Source organism: Clarias gariepinus, chromosome 27 (assembly GCF_024256425.1).
Source record: "Clarias gariepinus isolate MV-2021 ecotype Netherlands chromosome 27, CGAR_prim_01v2, whole genome shotgun sequence".
NCBI lineage: Eukaryota > Metazoa > Chordata > Actinopteri > Siluriformes > Clariidae > Clarias > Clarias gariepinus.
In genome coordinates, this window is record NC_071126.1 from 7,485,486 (window position 1) to 7,509,188 (window position 23,703).

General features: G+C 39.4%; 1 protein-coding gene and 1 long non-coding RNA gene across 3 annotated transcripts; one reads left to right on the forward strand and one right to left on the reverse strand.

The window, feature by feature from the left end:
* Positions 1-8,057: 8,057 nt before the first annotated feature.
* On the reverse strand, positions 8,058-13,469 carry LOC128514646 (uncharacterized). The gene is made up of 4 exons (XR_008356555.1): positions 13,395-13,469; positions 11,599-11,682; positions 8,420-8,446; positions 8,058-8,266 (listed from the first exon to the last, which is right to left on the reverse strand). It is a non-coding gene; the product is annotated as an uncharacterized LOC128514646 (long non-coding RNA).
* On the forward strand, positions 13,377-20,285 carry six4b (SIX homeobox 4b). Of its 2 annotated transcripts, none has more exons than XM_053488437.1 (3): positions 13,377-14,441; positions 16,391-17,022; positions 18,852-20,285. In XM_053488437.1, the coding sequence occupies exons 1-3, from the start codon at positions 13,726-13,728 to the stop codon at positions 19,352-19,354; spliced, it is 1,851 nt and encodes a 616-aa protein (XP_053344412.1). In that variant the 5' UTR covers positions 13,377-13,725; the 3' UTR covers positions 19,355-20,285. The 2 variants fall into 2 exon arrangements, with proteins under 2 accessions (XP_053344412.1, XP_053344413.1); XM_053488438.1 differs by having other exon boundaries at positions 18,855-20,285.
* Positions 20,286-23,703: the final 3,418 nt, after the last annotated feature.

Genomic DNA, 23,703 nt, shown 5'->3' on the forward strand with positions numbered 1-23,703 from the left:
CTGATCTCTCACTCCTTCCCCACAAGGCTCCTTCCTTTCTCATCACTGCTTTTCACCCTTTTCTTTCTCTCCCCCAAGTCCCATTTCCTTCACACAGTCTGTGCCCTGCTTTGTAAGCCACCTTGAAACCCAAGCTGCCTCAAATAGCAACATCTTTCAGCGGCAGGTCCTTGCTAAAGCATTAGCTGCAACTCGATCTGGCCCTCAAACAGAGCTTTGTTATTGGGTAAATAAAGGGCAGCTGGAGAGCTGAGGGAATGAACATCTGAGCCGCCTACAGAGGGTGCTAAAGGAGTGGGAATTTACATATTGGTGTTTTGAAATGCTAGAGATAGAGAGAGAGAGCGAGCAAATAATACTCTTAGTACATACATTGTACGGATCAGAATAACAACATGGTACAACTTTTTTTTTTTAATTGTTAAAACAAAACTCTCGTATTTGTGTTACAGATCTAATCAGAAGCTGACCTCCTAAGATTTCCTCCTAACCATCACACTGTTGGAGAACTGCTGTGTTCACTGAGCCATTAGTATCATAATAAAGATACAGATCAGTCCCATCCCATTCTGCCTGAATTCACCCAGGGCAAGGCATGCCGACAGTCTCGAAGGTGGTCAACAGTGAAAACAGTGAAATAAAATGAGAACAATGCATGAAACCAGAGGATGACATGGAAAAGGAAAGCAACATTTGTTAGGGTAAAGGATAAGAGACTAAAATGGTGATGCTATAAAGTATCGTACAGCTGAGAGTTGAAAAGTGAATGAGTGTGAGGAGAAAGTCTGAGAGGAAGAGAGAATGCATTTGTAGCTTTGAGAAAGAAAAAGAGAGAGAGAGGTACTCTCAGCAGGGCAGCTTCAGGTCCTCTCTCACATGTGTTCTGCATCAAGGCAATCAAAGGCTAAATCCACCCCCCCTGCAGCCAGACCTGCCCTGCTGTAAAGAGCCATCAAACGAAAGTGTGACAGACTGAAGGGCCTGTAATGGGTATATGAGGGGAGAGGGTCCCGACACACACACACACATGCACACACACAGACACGCACAATTATAGACATGCATGCAGACATAAAATACAGGAGTTTGTCTTTCCTCACTCTCACTCTCACTTTCCAGTGAAGGCAGAGGGCACAAGGGGGGAAAAGGCATGAAGTTCTCCCTGCTGACTGGCCTTTTGTGATTGCCCCGAGTAATTAGTCAAAGTGTCTGTGTGAAGTAAAAACAGCAGGCATCTCACTCTCATTCATCCAGTCCTACAAATGGCCAAGACTGACTAAAACATCTATGACTTGCTCATTTAGCTAAAGCCATACTGCTTTGAGAGCAGCCAGTGTCATAAAGTCTGACTTCACAACAGACAACAGCTCCATTAGCAGCAACAACAGCAACAACTGGTGTCAGTGTAGACCATTATGCTTGATGTTCCTCCTGAGGAAGCACTGCTTTGGCTCACCACTTGTGGGAACAGTTACGACTAGTATACTGTAGGTTAGAGCAGTATTGCATAGTTTATTACCATGTGGAAATAAAAAAGGTTCATAAACAGTCTATTTATTATGCTTTATGTATATGGTTTTCTCACTATGTCCCCGGTTTGTGTAATCCAGCTGTTCACAGCGGATTTCAAAATGATACTTTTACTAGTGCAGGCCAACATGTAGGCCTCTGATCCCACACCCCAGAGGTGTATAGGTGACAGGGGATGGAGGGGCGGGGGGGGGGGGGGGGTGGTTATGTCTTTAACTGGGCAGAGTTGGGCTGGGTTTTGGCTACAGTGTGAGGGATGAGTGCCACACCTGCTGGGTAATCTGTCATTACAGCTGGGGGACAGATCTCAGCTGCTCCCACTAATCACCCTTCCCCTGCTATTCCCTCCCTGAAAACACCTCCCACATTCCACACGCAGCTCGGCTTACAGGCCTCGGTGTGTGTTAATGTGTGGGCCAGCACAGTCACATAAACTTTACACACTTTCATGGATGCGGGCCGAAGTTTATTTACAGAAATGAGACACGTGAAAGACACATGAACCCGTACAACTGCACATGTAAGGTGATTGCTTTGTGATTGCATTAGCATTATCCAATTAACTCTTGCAGTCTATTTGGAAAAGAAAAATTATATATATACTGGAAAAAAGGGTGAAATGCAATCAAGAGCAAGTAAACATTTTCCAGTTTCCTTGTCGCACATTGCACAGGAGCTCCTCAGTGCTTAGACTGGTGACAAAGGTTAAGCTCATTTGTCTGTCAGCAACAGGAAGTTTTGATGGGGTCATTTCCCCTACTGCTTCTCAGTGCTGATAGACCTGGATTTGTTGAGATTCTACAGATCTGATTTCACGAGCGAGAGAGGGCTGGAGAGATGATGTAACTGAAGGATTTGTCTGGTGTTGCCCCGTTTAATGTTTAAAATGTGTTTCGAAAAAAGCAAGTGAAAGAAACAACAACAGTTTCTATGTGTTGTGGCATCTATTGTGCCTAAGGACTGACCTGTATAATTGCAGCTTCCTGACTGAAAGAGTAATGAGTAATGGTTCGTCAAACCATTATGATCTCTGCATCAGCAGAAATATGTATCTGGCCTTTCCCGCATTCCTCACAGCTACTTTACTGTGTGGTCATGCTCACATACATGTATTATTACTCATCCACCTTTTAACTGGGAACACCAGTATACTTCCTCAACCATAGTATGGCTGTATAATATCACAATATGCACAATACATGACAGTCCACATCATGTGAATGTGAAAAATTGTGACCTCAGTGATTTTTAACTTTGGCACGGTCATTGGTGCCAGAAAGACTGGTTTGAGTATATCAGAAACTGCTGATTTCCAGGGAACGTAACTTAAAACAGTCTCTATAATTTATACAGAACAGTGCAAAACAAAACTAAACAACAAGAAAAAAATTTGTGAGCGGCAATTCTGCAGGCAGAAACACATTGCTGACAACAAAGGTCAAAGAAAAATGGCCAGACTGGTTTGAGCTTAACAAGTCAACAGGAAGTCAACAGGAACTCAAGCAACCACCTCTTTACAAACGTAGGGACCAGAAAGACATCTCACAACATGTCAAACTTTAAGGTGGATGGGCTACAACAGCAACATGACTGTTGAATGTTACAAAAATATCCCCTGGAAATTTATACGTTACTTGTTACGTTGCACATTTCTTGTTCCTGATTACACACTGTTCATTACATGTAAAGGAGGACTACACTTTGGAACATGGACACCCACACCACAGCTAACACACATTCCATATCACATTCCATGTTTCAATCATACTGCTGCTTTTTAAAAGCTTTTAGTTTTTTATTTTATTTTATAATCTTACACTTTTATACCTCAGAGTTCATAATTTCTGTAAAGTCTGTAAATCCTGCATCATTTATACACTTCTATTTTAATTATATTTTATTTTGGTCATTTTTGTAAAAATTGTAAATTTTCAGTATAAGTTTTTTAATTTAACTTTTAATGAAATTTTAATTACTTTTATTGAAAGTATTACAATTGTACTCTCTGGTGCAATTTATTTCATCATAGAGAAATATATATATATATTGTTTTTAAGGTCCTAGGCAGTCATAAGCATTTAACTGAATATAATATTGTGTATGGTTGTGTACGTGACAAATAAAATTTGAACTAGAATTTTGCTAATCTGTAGTTCTAGGCCATTGATGGATCAGTAGTCGGTTTCTCACCTGCCATGCGGAAGGTCCACGTTCAATTCCCAGCCTGGATGCCAAACTCCAGCCCTTGGGCACAGGTCCCAAGCCCAAATAAAATTAGAGGGTTGTGTCAGGAAGGGCACCCGGCATCAAACATATGCCAAGTTAAGTGTGGATTGGATCGTATGGTGATCCATTGATGGAAGAACCCGAAAGACGACAATAAAATTTTGCTAATCGTTAACTACCCAGTCTTTGGTGTGCCTGTATGATTTACACAGATAACGCAAAATTACACTGAAATGCTTAGAAGGTTTTCCAGTTTACCAGAATGTTTAATTCAACAAAATGCTTTACTTATTATAGATTTATTGCATTGCATGTGATTTTCGTATACATTAGTATATTAAAAATGTTAAAAAAAACAAACAAAAAAAACATTGATTGTAGAGTATACAGTATATAGACCAGTGAAAATATGTATGAAGATGACAGAAGAATGATGATTCCTGTAAACATGCGGCATGCCTAGTTGAGTGACAGTTTGTATTTTGAGACAGATATTTGGAGTAAGGGAGCTACCTGGTGACCTAACTGCTCCTTCAGTTGGTAAGTGACCACATCTCCCGAGGCATTTGTAATGAGAAACAGCAGCTCTTGCCCCTTTACAGACCTGGATGGAAACTTGATCTGGCTGCTTCCAGCTGCAGTGGGTTTTGTGTGGTGGGGGAAGGTGATGTTAAGGGACTAAAAGAGGGACATTGGGGCAAAAGTGTGGCAGGAGTACGAGTGTGCAAAATCAGGAACAACAGGGAAATGATGAATACATTAAAAAGCAATGCACAGTTAAAAGAAAACAAGGTAAAGACATAAAAATGGCATTTATAATGATGCAAGGGATGCAAAATACACTACTCAAATATAGCACATATAAATGAAAATAAACTGCCTCTCTATTGTGTATCGTCATCCCTGCAGATTTTGACAACACAAGGTGCCAAATGCCTCTGACCTTGGATTGAAATAAACTCAGCCCAGTATGGAATGGTAACCCCCACTCACCCCTGGCTGCCTGCATTCCCCCTTTTCCTCCCCCACCTGCAAACAGTCCCCTGGCACATGCTCCTGATCCAGTGTTTACATGATCACTTCCATTGCAATGGCAATGCCTCCAGGACAAGAGTGATGGAGTGAGCTCCTGCTGGTCAGTGACATAAACAAAGACACAGTTTCACATACCGATGTGCAAACATATATGTATTGCATCCTGAAGAAAGGATATTTTGTACACAAGGCCAAGATGTTAATTTGATAATAGACATACACAGCATCCTGTGCTTAATAACACTAAAAGATGAATGAACAGGAACGAATGATATCCAGCTCCCTGTTAGTGATGTGAGGTCATTTACTAAACAAATAAAGATTAAACTAAGCATAATTTAAAAAATATTAATTATGATCCTTAGAGTTTTCATCCTAATTTGTGTCATCGTGACAGTAGTGGGAGGTAGGGAGGCAAGCACTCTAAACACCGCTCTGTGCTTTTCTCCTTCACCCTGATGAAGAAAGATGAGTGCAAGCTGGATAAACGCAAAACAAAATGCTTTATTTCTACCACTAATTAAGCGATAATGGGAGATTGAACCTATAGATTATTTCCCAGGTTGACATTTAATGCTCAGAGCAGAGTCTCTATTCAGGATTAAATCATTTCTGTGCACTTTGCCAAAAGAAACTTTTTCTTTTTCTCCCTCTGTCTTTTTTATGTCAGCACTTGAATTTTTTCAAGTCATTTGAATAACAACAGCATGAACTTCTGCCCTTTCCACAGTTTTTCTTTCCTGTGATAAGACTACAGTCTGCCAAGACACACACGTACACACACGCACACACAAACCTCATCTGTCAGTTATGTCCAGAAGTGCATACGTCTATAACTCTGTAAGTGTAGATGCATCATAGCAAATTCCCAGTCCAACACATCTACAAATATTAATGACTCACAGAATATTGATCTGTCTGGGAGACTTCCTGATCTTCACTAACACAAGTCTCTCTTCTATGAGTCTGCAGGCAGAACACTCCCTCCTGCCCACCTATTTGGGCATAAACCGTTTCAGAAATTATCTAGGTATTTATTTAGTATTGCAGTATTTGTGAATCTCTTATATGAAATCTGGCAAACCACTAACATATTAGGGCAAAGTAAAATTCCAGTCACAACCTTAATATGATTTACGGCTGGCCCTTACTTTATTAAAAAAACATTTTCATAATGATTTCATAGAGTAGACTGGAATACTTAACCCCCAAGCATTTCACTGTGCAAAATGTTCTCTTAGTTCTGACTTTGCATTTCTCACAGAGATGTCATATTTATACACCAGAGAGCTAATACTGATCTCAAGTTCAAGCTCCATTTTCGAAAAAGTAATATAGCAGAGTGTGATTTAGTGTGTGGAGGCCCATGTGAGGCCCACACAGCTGTCTTATAAAAAGTCAAACAGAAAAAAAAAACCCTCTAGCTTCTCATGCCTCTGAGATGACAAAATCAGCAGGATGGAACACTCCCTATTCATCAAGTCCTGCATGAGGAAAATAGACTAGCTACTACAAATTGATTGCATGGCCAATAACTAAGAAAATGAGGGCACAAATACACTCTTTCACTCATTCTTGATACCGCTTATATTGTACAGGGTTGCATAAGGCCTGGAGCCTATCCCAGCAGACTCGGGCCATGAGGCAGGAACATCCTGGACAGGATGCCAATCTATGCCACACACTCAAACACTAACTCGCATACTACGGGAGATTGGAAAACACCAGTAAGCCCACCCTGCATGTCATTGGACTGTGGGGGAAAATGAAAGTACAGGGAGTAAATGCAAATTCTACGTACATTGACCTGAGGTGGAAATCCAATCCTCGACCCTGGAGGTGAGAGACTACAGAGATAACCACTATGCCACTGGGCTGCTCGGCTCAAATACAATGATTATTTATATTCTATTATAAAATAATATTTATCTAACAAAGCTGTTTTTACTTGGGAAGACCTATTGCTATCAAAAGAGAATTCACAATTTATGTGGATGCTAAAGGACTGGAAAATTCTCATGCATAACCTAGTGCTTTTGTATAAATGGAGTTATATTTGCAATGTTGTGTATGTACAGGGAGTCCCAAAAGTATATATACACTGGGAAAATAAACACATTTTTTTTTTCAATTTACAAGACTTTGTAAACATGCACAAGGTGGTTCCTGACACTCATCATGAACCTGTGTTAACATAGCTGATGTTAACACAAAAAAGTATTCATTTCCTCTATGTTAAGACTCTCTATGTATAATGTATGTATAAGATTATTATGAATTAAATGTTCAAATATGTTTTCTGTTTCTTAATATTAGTGATTTTTAAGGTCCAAGCTTAATTCAAGCTTAAATTGTTTTAAAATCTGTTTAATAATTGTATATTTGGTTTTGTTGAGAGAAAGAATAGATATGTTTAACCTTTCTAAAATGTAATTTTTGCAGTAAATTAAATAGGCAACACATTCTTGATAAGGAGATAAGATAAAAAAAAACATACAAATATTGTGTTGCATTTACAAGGTGCCATGAGTGTGAACATGCAGATTCACACATATTTGATCTCTGTTTAGTGATTCTGATGCAATTTTTCGAATGGTGTTGTGGTTTTACTTTTATTGTGAGAAGTTAAGGATAGCAGACATCCCCTAAAAATAAAAGAGCGAGAACTTCTTTTGCCGTCATTTTCCAAGAATAAATGCAATAAAATGAAATGTAGAAGTAATGGAGTGAGAATATGCTGCATTTAAAGGTTCCAGAATGCAATGCAGTTAAACGATGCAGTTGTTCCAAGTTACATCAGCGACACGATGTTGGCATTAACAGCGATATTAGAATAAAAGTCGAAGATTTAGAACCTGGTATGCTTAAGCAGCATGTACAGATGTGAGAGAGGATGTGTGAGACCTGGACAATCAAAGGACTCAAACACTGCTGAAGAAGCCTCTTTAGTTAGAAATGAATTTTAATTGGCTGCTCTATCAGCATGTAGCATTGTGGGTAGGAAACCATTATTCACTGTAAAATAATACAAACATGATATACAAGAAAAAAAGGACTTAATTTTCATCAGAATTTTATTTCAAAATAATGCGTTTTTTTTTCTGCCAACATTCTGACATCATATTATGTAGTCCTATAGTCTCGCTAATTAGAATTATTCTGTCATTTCCTTTTGGAGCACCTGTGAGCTACAGACATACTTACATTCCCAAATCGTGTGGTCGATATTGATATTTTTACTCGCTATATCTTTCGGCATGAGGGTTATTTTTTAAAGCCCTTTTCTTCTTTAGAGATATAATCTCACTGTGAAGTACATAGTGTGAACAGTCAAAAATAAACACCTGTGAAAGAAATTGGCCCATCGCCAGCTATGGGGCTTACTTGTGGGGCAGGACTAAAGACACCTTGTGCCAGTAAGAAGCAAAAACCTGACAGTGCACACTTCTCAGCACTGAAGCATCAGCAGCAGCCCCTATGCACACACACACACACACACACACACACACACACACACACACACACATCTTGATAAGGTAAGATAAGGGTTCCCACATTCCCACATTCAGAGAGGCTGAAGGAAAAACCTACTGTATGCATCTCAACAAATTCTTTAAACACTACTTACGGGCAAATTGGATGAGCAGGGAGAGCTCTGTAAAAAGAAAAAACAGACAAATCAGAAGTAGGTGTTGATGTAGTATCTGCAGCTCTGCCTCTTTGTCTGTCTCTTATCCATCTCTCTATCTTTCCATCATCCATCTATCTTTTGAAAGCTTGCCTGTCAGTAGAGCATTAGACTTGCAAACACAGCACAAGGCAGAGCTCTTGGCTCTCAGTAAAGACCCCTTGCTGAGAAAGACTGAGGCTTGTTTGAAAGTAATTACAAGAGACAACAAGAACCACAAAGAGCTCTTTATCCACAGTTTGCGTGTGCGCACGTGTGTGTGTGTGTGTGTGTGTGTGTGTGTGTGCATGCGATAATATGTCACACTTAAATATTACAATATCATTAACATGTTATTGCCATCTTATGTATAGTGTGGATTTAGATCCTACTTTATTACAAACTATTTTATCTTGATATGGTGTTTAATATGTCATTCTGATACAATGTGTGCTTACTATTTTATCAGTGAAGGAGAATGTTGGAAATAAAAAACAAAACCTTTTGTAAAATAACTTTCATTTTTATGATTATTTTTATTGTAATTTTTAACAGGTAAAGTTTTCCATATTTTTTCCCTTTTTCTGTATAAGTATAATTTTTCTCTTATTTCATACTTTAAATTCTTTATTCAAAACCTTTATTTTTTTAACCTATAGCATTTTACTGCATATTATATTGTGTATAATTGTATAGGTGACAAAGTAAGTTTGAATTTGATTCGTAAATGTCGTTACTTAAAATTAAAAATAAAATAACAGCACTGTGCCAGGAAAGGTTATTTTATTATAAGGGAAAATATTAACATAAGTAATAAAGTCAACTTAGAAATTATTGGTGTAAGTCAAAAGAATGGGTTAATTGATTTTATATATCCTTAAATACTGTTGAAAAGTCAGAGACCAGGCTTTTCTTTTTAATCAAACCACATTGTTAATTTAGTAGCAAACAGTAAGGAAGGTAAAAAATATACTGTACAGGATTAACTCCATTAATTCTATTATCATTTAAACAATCATGCTGTACTTATTTATTGAGGTCTTTATTAATGTCAATGCTGAGTAAATTACATAATTACATATATTCTGTCAAATAGTTGGAAAAGCTATTTAGATTTGTTTTAACTAAAATTAAGTTCTAATGAAACCCATTTGTATAAAATTGCTCTTATTTCCCAAAATATTTGTCATTCACAGCTATAGTGGAAAAGCAGTATTAAACATAAAAGAGACAGATTGTTGTTGACCTTCGCTAGTGGGGTAATTGATATGAACGATTAGCAAGCAACAGTTAAGGGTATCATTAATCACAATCAGGGCCATGGTTTAAAATAAAGCCTGAATCTGCCATTAAGAAATGTGTAAACACACTACCTAGGGGCTCTCGAGAGTACTGATGGCATCACAGATTATCAACAAATATGAAAAAGTATGATTGACTTTTCCAGGAATTAACCTTAGATAAAGTTCTCAAAAAGATTATGACACTTGTGGGAAAACAAAATAAATGTTTCTCAAACGGCCATCTTATTGAAAAGCTGTAGTCTGAAGTGAAGACATAACAAACAAAAATATAGATATAAAAAAGATTAAGAAAGCTCACAAAACTGTTGTTCTCTCAGTGGGATGTTTCAATAACTATACATTTTAAAACCAGAAAAATAGTATTTAACTTTTTTTCAGGTGTAAAAACTGTGTTCAAATAAAACCATATAACCAGTCACTGCATTTTATTTATTGTACATATTAATTATTGATAAATAATTAATAAAGACTGTTATTTAGAAAGTATGTATATACATTTATTTATGCTCAGTAACCTGGATTAAATCCTGCTCAGGGTCATAGTAGGTCTGTGTCTAAGGGCCATCGTGAATGAGGTGGAAGAGAAATTATGCTATTTTATGCTTTGGTTAAAATAAAAGACATGATTTAATATAGTGTAAGTGTATTGATTGTGAGCTGTGATGTGAGATGATGTAATGCGATGTGATGAAGCTTTACTGTGAGAGTGTGTGTTGTTGACAATACACAGGGCAAAGACACACCCTGCACTGAGGGGCCTGGGAATGGAAGGTTTGTTGGCACTACAAAACACAGCATTGTCATCAAACCAAAGGTGACCTACCAAGAGGGAGGGACATAGAGTTTAGATGGCATACATTGATCTTTTTTTCTCAGAGCAATAATTTACATTTAAGGACTGAATTAACATGTGTTTTACTAATGAATACTGTATATACTTTCTAATTAATTATTTAAAAAGTTCATCATGTTTTGCATTGGTTCATGTGCAATTCTTTTACTCTAAATGACTAGTTTCCTAGAAAACCTTATAAAGTAGGTAGAAAAACAAATGATAAAAGAGGAGGTGTCGTTTGACAGACAGCTCAGAAAGCACAATGAAAGATAATGATTAGTCCAAGCAATCAGAAGGGTAATTCTGCAGTCAAAAACAAAAGCTCTGTATTCCAGGTAACACAGTTGTTCACAGTTGTCAATCACTTCAAAAGGGAGGGAGGGAAGGGAGGCAAGAGAGGGAGAGAAAGCGTTGAAGACTGTTTTTACCTCTAGCAGTAAGTGACAGATAGATTAAGCACATGTCTTCTCTTCAGATTCTGAATCTAAAGTCATAGTATTAAGCAGACAGAAATCTGTGTGTGTGTGTGTGTGTGTGTGTGTGTGTGTGTGTGCGTGCGTGCGTGCGTGCGTGCGTGCGTGCGTGTGTGTGTGTGTGTGTGTGTGTGGAGGGGTCCTATTGTGAGTATTTCATATGAGCAGGGGAAGTGCTATCAGGTCATATTGCGTGATTACACCAGTGGTATAGACATTGTGTTAATAGTCAACAGAAGACACAACAGTCCCATTCTTAACAGACTCACCCACCCTGATGACTATGACAACTAAACAAAACACGAGTTTGGATGGTGAATAAGCCATCTGCTTTTCTTACTGTATTCAGAAAAGACAGTGAGTTCAAACATTTTATACTGACGGTTAATTTCTAAATGTTAAAATGGTTATAGTCAAAATCTTAAATACTTACTAAGGCATAGCTTCCTTATTTTATACTATAGATTTATAAATTTAGCTATAAGTTTTACCATATGATCAGGGCAGTCATTATTATAAACACCTTACATTGGTGTTTTTGCTTACATTCCATCTGAAACTCAGCATCACACTCGCATCAACGGCATTGCTTGCATCAATAACAATCTGACTCTACATGAGAAAAAAAAAAAGAAAGAAAAAAAAACAGGTGAAGACTGGTCAAACCAGACATAGGGGAAAACTGACAAAGACAATACACACACACACACACACATACACACACACCGTCAAAGAGCTGAGCTTTGAGTTTCTCTATACGTTTACTAACAAGCTGCATGCAAGTTGCTCCTGTTGCTTTTCTGCCTTATCCACAAGCCCACCAGTCTTCACTCATGTTGACTCGTCTACGCTTTGTGAAGAAGGCTCTTTGTTGTGGGTGAACTGGGGCAGGTGTTTAGTGGTAGCCCTCAGGCCCAGGTTCAGATGGATGGGGAACATATGGAGAAAAGGCTGAAGGTTGCACTGGGGTTGGGGACGGTCGTGGGTCTTTGCTGGCTGAACCACAATGAGCCCATTCATGGCTGTAGTGTTGGACATGTGGATATGCCAATAGCAATAAAACAGATACTCGTTGCAGAGAAGAAAAAAAAATCACTGTCCAGCATGAATGTACATGTGAATGACTTGGCAACAGCTGTGAAGACCACATGCAAACATATAAAACACCTGTCCAAAAATTAGGACAAGCAACAACAGCAGCGGATCTTCAATCTTCAATGTATTTATTGTTTTCTGGTTGTTTAGACTTGTTGTTAGTTATATTCACGATCTTCCTTGATAGTCTGCATTGCTTACTCTGCTTAAAATCAAGTAAGCCCTGCTTCCTGTCCCCCCTCCCTTTTTCACTCTGTCTCTTTCGCTCCAAAGACCCAGCTCTTTTTTGACTTTTTGACAAATTTATAACATGTGTTTTGGCTCATCCGTTGATCCTTTGGACAGCGCTGGGCACTGAGGGGAGCAGAATTGGCAAGAGCTTTCCTCTCACTGCCTATAGCATTATAGTACAACTCACCACACCAGCCACACACACACACACACACACACACACATTTGAAAACCCCCCCCCAAAAAAACTCATAAATTTCAAAAACTTTGACAGCACTATACTCACCTCAACACATCTACTGCCATCACCTAACACAATGAGATTATTCTATGCTTCTTTAAACACTTCACGGATGGTGTATATCACCGAATCACTGAAATCCTAAATGGTTGCTCTAAGGAGTGATTGATATTCCATAACTGTGTTGTGCCTGTGCGTGTCAGTCAGGATGTTCTTATGACAGTGACTAATTGTTTAGAAATAGTTGGATTGTTGCTTCACCCCCTGAGCAGAGATACCTCAGGCCATGTACACTGGTGGCCACCACCATTCCCACCCCTCATATCAAAAAAGCATGCGAATGGCTCTCAGTGCACAAAGCTGATGCCAGGTATTTGCAGCATTGCTGGGTTTAATTTTAGGAGACACTCGTGTCAAACTGTCCTCCGCTTTTTCAAGGGAGGCTTCAAGGGGCTCCGTCAGCTGTTGTGGTTGCTGGCTCCTTCACAAGCCTTCAGTTTCCAGTAAACAGCAGGACAGAGTCAAACTAAAAAGGCCAATGAAGGGATGCGTAGAGAAAGGGGAATAAATGGTCTTAGGAGCCAGGCAAAATTATATTGAAAAAAATGTTAAAGGTTAAATTTAAAGTTTCATCGATCAGTTAATTGATCATTACAATTAAGCTGTTTAGCTTGGCTTAACATTCCTGTAAAGGAGGTCTTCTCTGACCTGTATGAACAAGTTTGTGTATATAGAAGCGTGCCGACTTCTTGCTCACCTGAGCGCAGGTAGTCGCTGCGTTCAGACACCACGCTTGCTCCTACGAGCGCAAACATTTGTCTCTCGATCTCACACGCTCCTCCCCCGCAGAGCTCGAGGCGGCCAATCGGCAGGCGTGCGACTGTTCGGACCCCCTTTCCCATACGGACTGCAGAGTTAAACTCGCGCTGGAGCTCTGAAACTAAGATCTTTATTCACTCTGCGCGGCGACCGGACACCTGATCGCGCTCGGATGGAGGGGTGAAACCCGATCTTCCGAATGTACTGCTGCCCCACGAAACCCGGAGGAGTGACTCACCACTAAGGACACGTGAAAAAAAAAAAAAAACATGTCTTCTTCCTCGAGTGAAGTGATTGGCGCCGATGAGATCAAGAGGGAGAGCTCGAGGGCACTGGAGACTCGGGGGAGTGTCAAGCTGGCCGCGCTCGATCCGGCCGGTTTGCCCATGGAGAACTCCGGATCTCCTGCGGTGGCAGTCGAATGCGCACCGGCGTCTTTGGCATTCTCACCGGAACAAGTGGCGTGTGTGTGTGAGGCGCTGCTGCAGGGCGGCAATGTGGAGCGACTTGCCCGCTTCTTATGGTCCTTACCGCAGAGTGAGCTGCTGCGCGGAAACGAGAGCATCCTCAAGGCGCAGGCCATAGTCGCGTTCCATCAGGCGCGCTACCAGGAGCTCTACTGCATCCTAGAGAACCACAACTTCAGCCCGTGCAACCACTCGTCCCTGCAGGACATGTGGTACAAGGCGCGTTACACCGAAGCGGAGAAGGCACGCGGCAGGCCGCTGGGCGCCGTGGACAAATACCGCCTGCGCAGGAAGTACCCGCTGCCGCGCACCATCTGGGACGGCGAGGAGACCGTGTACTGCTTCAAGGAGAGGTCGAGGAACGCGCTCAAGGACATGTACAAGCGCAACCGTTACCCGTCGCCCGCGGAGAAGCGCAACCTCGCCAAAATCACGGGACTTTCTTTGACGCAGGTCAGCAACTGGTTCAAAAACAGGAGACAGCGGGACCGGAATCCATCCGAAGCGCAGTCCAAGAGGTGTGTACGAAGTGCATTTTAAACTTTCTCATCATTTTCAGTAATCGCGCTCGCATCCAGTCCTGTGTGATGTAGCTGAACACACAGTGATTTTGCATGAAAACTTGTTCTCTTCGTTTTGGTAACAAAGCACTGGGATAGAGTGCACGCGCATCTTATCCCAGCAGTGGTCATGCTGAATGCTCACACACTTTCACATTGTTTTGAAATACGAAGCTTTGGCCGTTCAAGTGAGGTGCCGTTTTTAAGAATGACAGAGCGCACGACATGCTCAAGGGCAAAGAAATAGTAAAACGTGCGCAAAAATATTCACATAAGTTTCATACACTTCTCATTAATGTTAGATCAGAAACAGTATATATATATATATATATATATATATATATATATATATATATATATACTTACTAATTAAAGGTACCACTTAGAATGTGAGCATTACTTTGACATTCCCATTGTGTGTGTTTTTCTAAGAAATATGTCATTACCTAAATACACTCATTGTGCATGTTTGTTTGTGGATTTTAAACCCATTGTCTTCTTCTCCCTGGTTATCACTCAAGGAGATCTATCCATTAGGCCTTTATCTCTTGCTGTGGATACTCTATGTGTGTGTGTGTGTGTGTGTAAACTAACTACACATCAAACTCCCTGGTGCACCTGGTTCCTGCGACATACTGACACCCAGGCTCACAACAAAAATAACTAATTTCTCCCTCCACCCATGCCCATGTCTTAGGTTGCTTTTATCATTAATAGTACATAGTAGTATACAGTTTTGTAAATAAGGGAGGTCAGACTTTTTCCGTGCGTGTCAGCAATGAGAAGACACAAATGTTCCACAATGAATAAACCATATGCACAGCAAAATCTGTAGGGCTAACCCGGGTTTAAAATTCATTAAAAAAAAAGCTCATTTGTGTCTAGTTGTGAATTTCACATTTTTACATTACAATTTTACAGGGACATTTTTACATGGAAAAACCTATTTTACTCTGCCATGTAGTTGAAGATAATTAAATAGTTTGATGGTTGTACTTTGTGTATCCACAGCTGTCAGAGTCAGTAAGGATACTCCAAGGCTGCCAAATGCTCAACACTTTTTTATTTCTTTGCTGCCCCAAGGGCAAAAAGTCACTCTTAGAAGTTCCAAATGTTTAAAATTTATGGTCAACATTTTTTTTTTTTGGCAGAAGAGTGTTATTTCTAACATAAAGGCAAACAATGAGCATTGCTTTAAATACAAAAGAACAAAATAATGTCAAAACTATTTTCAAGACAATTCTTTGCTTTTTTCCTAAATCCTCTTTGGGCTCACCATGTGCCAATGTTCCTAAAGATGTATTTAGACAAAGATAATTAGTAGGTGTGGATCAATTATTTAGGTATTGAGGGGAATATAAGCCTCTACAAGAATAGAATAGACATTGTATTTTTAAAGGAACCAGAAAAAAAAAATGCTTTTTCACTTTTGTAGGGCTTCATCCTGCTTATGTATGTCTTATGTCTTATATTCCAGTATTAGTTGTTTTATTTAGTTGCCCAGTACAGCAAATTAAGATTTAAAGGGAAACTTAAAAAATCCTCTTTTTACCCGTTCTGGCATGTATTGTGTACCAGCGCTTTAAAGGAATAAGCGAAAAACTTAAGGAAACACAAAGCTAAAACTAAAATAGAATAAATATGAATTTGTTAAAAATTTGCATATACCATGGTGAATAAAAAATCCACAGCAACAGCATTCACCACAGCACATCTTTTGAATGCATTGTACCTTTTTAATATGAAAATTTTATGCATGAATCTGCACTGCACTGTCACTGGACATTTTTTCAGAACAAAGCAAACATTTCAGCCTCTCAACCCTGCTTAAAATATACCCCATTAAATTGATTCTGTGTAATAAGTTGCATGTTGCATTAAAAAAAAATTTTTTTTGTGTCTTGCAGTGAATCAGATGGCAATCATAGCACAGAGGATGAGTCAAGTAAGGGGCAGGAAGAGCTTTCTCCTCGCCCTCTCTCTAGTGGCTCTGCTGGTTCAGTTGCCCTTGGCACTAGCCCTGCTGTAGCATACTCCGATGGTGCCCCCACAGTCATTCAGCAGATCGGGGATACCAAAATGTCTCCACTTGCCACAGGAATGGGTTTCAATGGCGACTTGACAAACACCAATACTCACTATCTTAATGGCGGAGCATATGTTCAATCACATGGCAGCAACAGTCTCTTGAATGGACTTGGAAACACAAGTGGCCACTTCTTGACCTTTGATTCCCAGAGGGTCTCCCATGCCCAAGAAAGGTTACTGGGTGGCTCCTCTGTGTCTTATGCCTCTTATTCAATGGGAGCTCCTGAAACCACAGTTGGAAAACTAGATGGAATGCAGTCTTTGGTTTCACATTCAGAACATGGAGCAGTGCCTTCAGTCGTCACCTTTGCCACTACCACGTCCTCTTCCTCCTCTCAGTCTGGAGCTCCTCATCTCAGCAACTACAGCATGGTCAACCTTTCTGGGGTTGAGAACAGCCTGGGTCTTCCTCCTTTATTGTTACCACCATCTTCTTCAGCACCCTCTCACGGTAGGAGAAAAATATTTACTGAATTTGCTTTACGGCAAATATACTGAATTTTTAGCCACTTTTAAGAAAGCCTTACTCTGTTACAGTATGCGTGTTCAGACTACCTATGCATAGTGATTTGATTATAACTCATTATAATGATATCAGCTAGAATAGAATAGAATAGAATATAGAATTATGTTTATGTGCATAATTATGCTTGCCTTGTAGGATTTAACTCACTTGATAATAGCTAGAAACTAGTGTGTAGGTCTGGTATTTCAGGAGCAGGGATGGGCACTATGATATACCACATCTATTCAATAGTAGAAGCTTATGTACAAAAGATCAATTCAGACATTAAGCTCCTTTGTTTCCTCTCTCCCCTGTGTCTTCACAACAGTTGGCACAGACTTCACACCAGAAACTAAACTAATTGCATCACTACAAGAAGTACATTATCACAGGATATTATTTGCTCTTCATTGTTCTAACATCAAACATGGTACTTTGTTCTATACAGAGATCACTGGTTCAGGCAATTATAATAATAATTTAAAAAAAAAGCAAATCAGGAATAGGACCAGTGTATCGTGAATAAAATAAAGCAGGAATCGGATGGGGGTCAGGTCAAGTTTGCGATGACTTCAGGATTGCAACAAATAACAGGCCTCAATGACATTATCCCCACCTCCTCTCCATGGCCCTAACCACACACTAATGGTTCTTTCCATGAATATTTTATAGCCACATCAATAACAGCAAGGCTGACTGGGTGCTGCTGCCCTCTCCCTACTACACTCATCTTTTTATCCTTTAATATGCAGTTTACGAGCCACATAAAAACAAACCCACCCCTGGCTGAACTTTTGATTTAAGAGGAAAATGGTTGAGCCTAAATGATCTCCTAAAAAAAGACAATATTAAAATTGTTTAGCCAAAAACCCTCTTTTCTTCTGCCCATAAGTTTAAGTCAATTCAATAAAATATGAATCAATAAAATGCTGGTTTTGATGTCCAGTGCTGCATAACATATAACCCAGCTATTTCAATTGCCTTTTCCATTTAAAAGTGTTTTAGTCTGTAACATAAAGACTTGTATATGAATAACAGAGCCTATTATTAAAAATGGAACGTTCACTAATATAATCTACTGCATAAGCATATGTCGACTTGATAATTTTTATATAGGTATTGGGTTATGTTTTGATTTCTTCACCTTTTGGCAACAAGAAACTTATTGGAAAAAAAAATGTGGTTCTTCCTGTAGTAACTGAGTTTGAGATTGTAAGAGGAGGGGGTTGGCACTGTGTGATTATTTATCAGACAATTCAGCAAGCCTAATGGAAGAAAATGTCCTGGCCAGATGCCAGTAGTCTATCACTCTTGGAGTAATGTGCCAAGAACGACATTCTAGAGTTACAAGGAAATCACATAGAATGCAACCGCAAACAGAAAATGAAAAAGGTGTTTCATTTTATATTTCACATAAGTTCTTTCAAAGTTGGTGGTGTGACATAAAGAAGTAGGACTTGGGAGAGAGAAGGCACCACATTAATTATGCACTAAGATATATAAAAAGACATAATCATAGAGAAATGTTAAGTCAGCGTTCCACCTTCAGTTTTTTTTGTTTACTCAGTTTCCAATAGTTATTAACTTTGAGGCTAAAAAAGGCTGGTTATCATCTCCTAAAGGAGCACAGTAGAATTATCAGGAAAAGAGATCAGGGTGGACAAATCTGGATTTAGGCCAGGGTGTGTACTGGGGATTAACCTGTGGTCAGCCTGGTCAGACAGGGCGTGGTGGCTAACTTAACAACATTGTCTTATTCTGTTTGTTGCCCCCAGCAGGCTCAGCTCCACTGGACGGGGTGGTCAGCAACTCATCCCAGCATTCAGGCCAACCACTGCTGTACACACTCAACCAACACGTCAAACAGGAGCCTTTGGACATTGGGGTGGCCTACACATATCCATCTAGTGTCCCCCTAGACCAAAGTGGTAACTTGGGCTACACAGCATCCCTTTTCCTCTCCACAAACCTCAGCCACTCCCCCAACAATGGAGCCCCCCTGGCCCCTGCTGCCACGGCTGCTATCACCTCTGTGCTCTCCAGCACCGAGGGTCACTCCGGTCTGACACACAACGCCCGCGGCCTGCAGGAAACTGGGGGAGCTCTGCCCTCCGACTACAGGGCACAGGAAGCACAGCTGCCCCTGTCTGACAATCTCGAGTCCCCTGCAGGTACTGGTGAGGGCCCTCCTGGAGTGTGCGGTGATCTGGACATGGAGGGAAAAGAGCTGGCCAAGCTGCAGACTGTTCAGATGGACGAGGACAGCAATGACCTTTGACCCCTGTAATCGCAACATCTGAAGAGCTGTATTTCATTAGTGGTTGATTTTCTTGCACTGCAGCATAACTATTACAATCTCCTAAGCACACATCAAACTTTTTATACTTTGTCGCTTTTTACGATAATGTATGCAAGATGTGCGCGAATAGATGGAACACATAAACAGTGCCTTTGAATCCCTAAATAAACGTAGCCTCACATGTCCTGACTTGCACTCGGATGGCTGCAGAATGTACTTGTTGATGCACTGACCCTGAACAAGATGTCTCAGCACTGTCTTTTCTCTCCTATTTGCAGTAATGGAGATTTTCATTAATTCAGAGTGAGATGGAAAGTGATAGAGCACAGTGGACTGAGAGAAAGAGAGAGAGAGAGAGTAGTAAAATAGCAGATGTGTTTGGTGAGTCTTGCAAATGTTTCTGCACTATCATTGCAGCTTCATACTGATTCTTTATTTTACTCTCCAAAATTTTAACAAAGCACAGATGTTTAAATTTTTTTGACGTTTGGTTTTTGTATTTAATTTTTTTGAAGTTTGAAATGGCAATGTGAACAAAGTTTTGTTATGTTTTGCTTTTTAAGCAAGTTGTGTTCAACAAGGAAGTAACCACAAATGAGAAATTCTTGTCCTCGATATGCAAATACTGTATTGTTGGGCATTCAACAACTGGTCTCGTGTACCTTTCTTGAAAAAATTAAATCCTTACAGTAGTAAATGATTTCAATTGTAAGAGAACAGGTTTTAGACCATGTTTTGCATTTTTTCTTTACTGTATAAAAAAATAACAACCACTACAGTCTATTAAATGATTCTGCTATAAACCTTAATGTATGACTTACAAACACAGCTAGCAATCACATGCTGTAAATGATTCTGAGACTTATGAGTTTAGCCCTGCACTCAGAAATGGAACCAACGTATTTTTATAAACCATTCACCTCTATTAAATCTTTATATTTATACATGCATAATGAATGGTGAATGGATTTTATGTGTCACTGACACCCGTATTTCACACTGGAGTCCTGGGTTGACATTTGGATAATTCAAGAAAATGACATCACCTGGAATGAATCATACATTATTGGAAGCAGTAGGTAAGTTGGCTCTATGTTTTACCCAATACTGTGACGTCAGTGGCAAAGAAATACAAGACTCTATTTAACAAGATTAGGCTATGGCTTGGGCCTCTAGGACAGCTGGCTATGATGCTCAGACATTACTAATGCATGAATGTATGCATATGCAGCATAATGGAGATCATATTCTCATAAGCTCAAATTCTCACTATGGGTGTCCTCTGTGATCTTTTGCCAATGCTTGGCACTTGCCTGTGCCATGTCATTTTTTAAGTGCCATCCTAAAAGACAGAGTGTATGTGGAAAAGCTGCATATGCTCATTGGATTTCTCAGACACTTGTGCACATGACCAAACAGGAAAAGGCTTCTGTCAAGCTTGAGTTGTCATTTGTTAGCACAAGATAAAAATCTTGTTTTGTAGGAACACTTTTATAACTTGTGCAAAATTACTATATAGTGCATCCACATGTAAGTGCATGCAATAGAACATTTTATCAGATGTTGATTTATAAGGATACATGAAATTGTTTAGCAAATATAGGGTCAAATAAGGGTGAAATGGGCTTCATGAAGTGATCAGGCTTAAGCCCTTGCTGTATCGTGGGAACATTTTCTTCTTGTGACACCAGGGCATGTGAGTCCAAGCTAATTGAATGGCACCAAGGTAGGACTGGTTCACACACACAAAGGGGAAAAATGCCCAAGTAAAGAATCTATTGTTACCTGTGCAAAGGTGACCCTGTCGCCTAGGGCAGCAGATTAGCTGATTGCTGGGTATCAAATGGCACCTCCTGGAATATTGAAGAGTAAGAAAGCACTTTTGTTTGAGGCTTTTGAGCTAAGAACCAATGGCCATGGCGAATGGACATGTGTGTTTCGTGTCCCCCATTTCCCTTGGGCTGGCTGCGTGTCAGCCACTGTGTGTAACGTGGGGTATCTTGTTGCCTTGCTGTATTGTTCAGATATGGACGTCAGAGCGTCTCCATGGGCAGTGAATGGGACGGCTTTTTGTGAAAACCTTTGTGAGCTTATCATGCCCTAGGACAGCGCACACAAATAAAAAAACTAAAAAAATAAATGCAGAGTGAACCTTCCTCTCCATCCAATCTCAGTAAGTATGAGGTAAATGAGAAATACTCAAATATAGTAGATTAATATTAAGATACTACCTATTATCGTTGCATTCAAACATATTTATAACATAGCCCCACTGCTTTTGTTTGCCCTTGTGTATATTTCCAAACCTGGCACAAGCATAAAATGCTGGTTGAAGCAGGCTGTAAAAAAAAAAGAAAATAGGGAACCGTGTAGAAGTAGGCTTATTAAAGAAGCTGCCCCCTGACTTTTGCATGCAATTTCAAAGCCTGACATTTAGTGTGCTGCCGTAGTCTGTGAGGCGCGGGTAACCTGAGCTGAAGCCCTGAGTGCCCCAACCCTACACACTGTGCTAATGTGAGGTCAGAGGCCAACTGGGTCTGTATGATTCACAGACCCACCACTTCACACGCATACTCTGAAACACAAGCAAGCAAGTGGAAAAGCATAGAGGATTATTAATATACATATTTTACGTTATTATGTGTGACAGAAAGTTGTAAAAATGGGTAATCGTATATAACAATGCAATCAGATTCATCTAAAGCTGCTTTTGACTAATATTTATGTAAATAATTATTTGGCCCTGAAAATGCATCTGAGCAAATCATTGTCATTAAGTTAGATGCGTAAAGAATTAAGAAAAGGCAAACATTCTGTTACATTCGAACATATATGCATTGTATAAAAGACAATGGCATGACTGTATTCTTAAGTATGACAAAACCGTCTCAAGCAGAAACGGAATATTTGCCTGAAGGAGTTGAATGGCGGCCAAAAGCTAGACAAATTTTCTCCAGGGCAACAGAGGTCACTGTGGTTTATCTGTGTCCCATATAAATGATGTAAGGGAGATTCATAAACATGTCTAAAAGTACTGTGAATATATTTATTGCTGGCTATTTTCTAGACAGATGGCTAAGGCTGCAAACAGCAACTGTGGATGGAAATGTATTTAAGTGTTCTTTACAGAAAATAATTAATGCAGATACCTAAAAATAAATATAAATTAAATAAACATTATCATTAGATAACCTACATAAAGGTTAAATATGAGTTATTTGTTCGATTCGTTTAACGTGTATACATTTAATTCATACTTTCTCTCTCTCTCTCTCTCACACACACACACACACATATGAATATGTTTTTTGTTAGTGTCGTATATGCTGATTATTATTATTATTATTATTATTATTATTATTTATTTTTATTGTTGTTGTTGACTACTAAGGATTGTTGAGACATACGATTTAGAAGGATGTCGTGAACATCGGTGGAGATTAGTTATTAAATAAATAAATAAATAAATAAATAAAATTCTGTTACAACAGAAAGAGATCATTTTGGTATGAAATATAATAATATATTCTTAATATGGCCTGAAATATATATCTGAATATTCCCACAACGTAAAAACAATTAAGATTAAATTAGTAACAGAATCTCCTATTAGAATAATAATTTTAAAATGGTCTTAGCTTAAAAATGTCTTATATAGTAATAAATCTTATGTTTCTAACGTATTAAAATATAATAAACCGAGCAGCTTTCTAATACTTCTTGTTGATGTCAAAGACACAGGGTTCTGTCATAGGTCTTGTCCTTCCCTAAGTCCCTGTTTATTTAGGGATTAAATGAAATGCAGTTATTACACGTTCTCTCTCTCTCTCTCTCTCTCTCTGTCTCTCACTCTGTGTGTGTGTGTGTGTGTGTGTGTGTGTGGGTGGGTGTTGCTTTTCAGCGTTATGGTCTCCTGCCCCTCGCCTTTAGGCTGTAAAAGAGCACATCTTGAAATGATCAGGGTCTAAAAGCGAGCAGAGGATTTTCTGAGACGGGCGTCTCAGTGTAGAGGAGACATAAGGACAAGCAGAGCCGTCCATCACTGACCTTAGGGATGAAAATGGTCTCCGGACCGGCTAATAAAAGACTAGAAGTCGTTACGTTTACGAAAGTCCCAAATCACTGATTCTTATATGGCGAAAACTTACACTTAAAACAAGCAGTTAAAATATTTAAGGTCTAGGAGAGTTTGCATCGAAGATCTGTGCAAACACACAGTATATACGTGTGTTTAAAATACAATATTTTAATGAATTTAAAAGTAAGCAGCGTTAATAACATTTGCATTAATCATCACTTTGCGCTGATGTCTTCGGTCAAACCAGTTT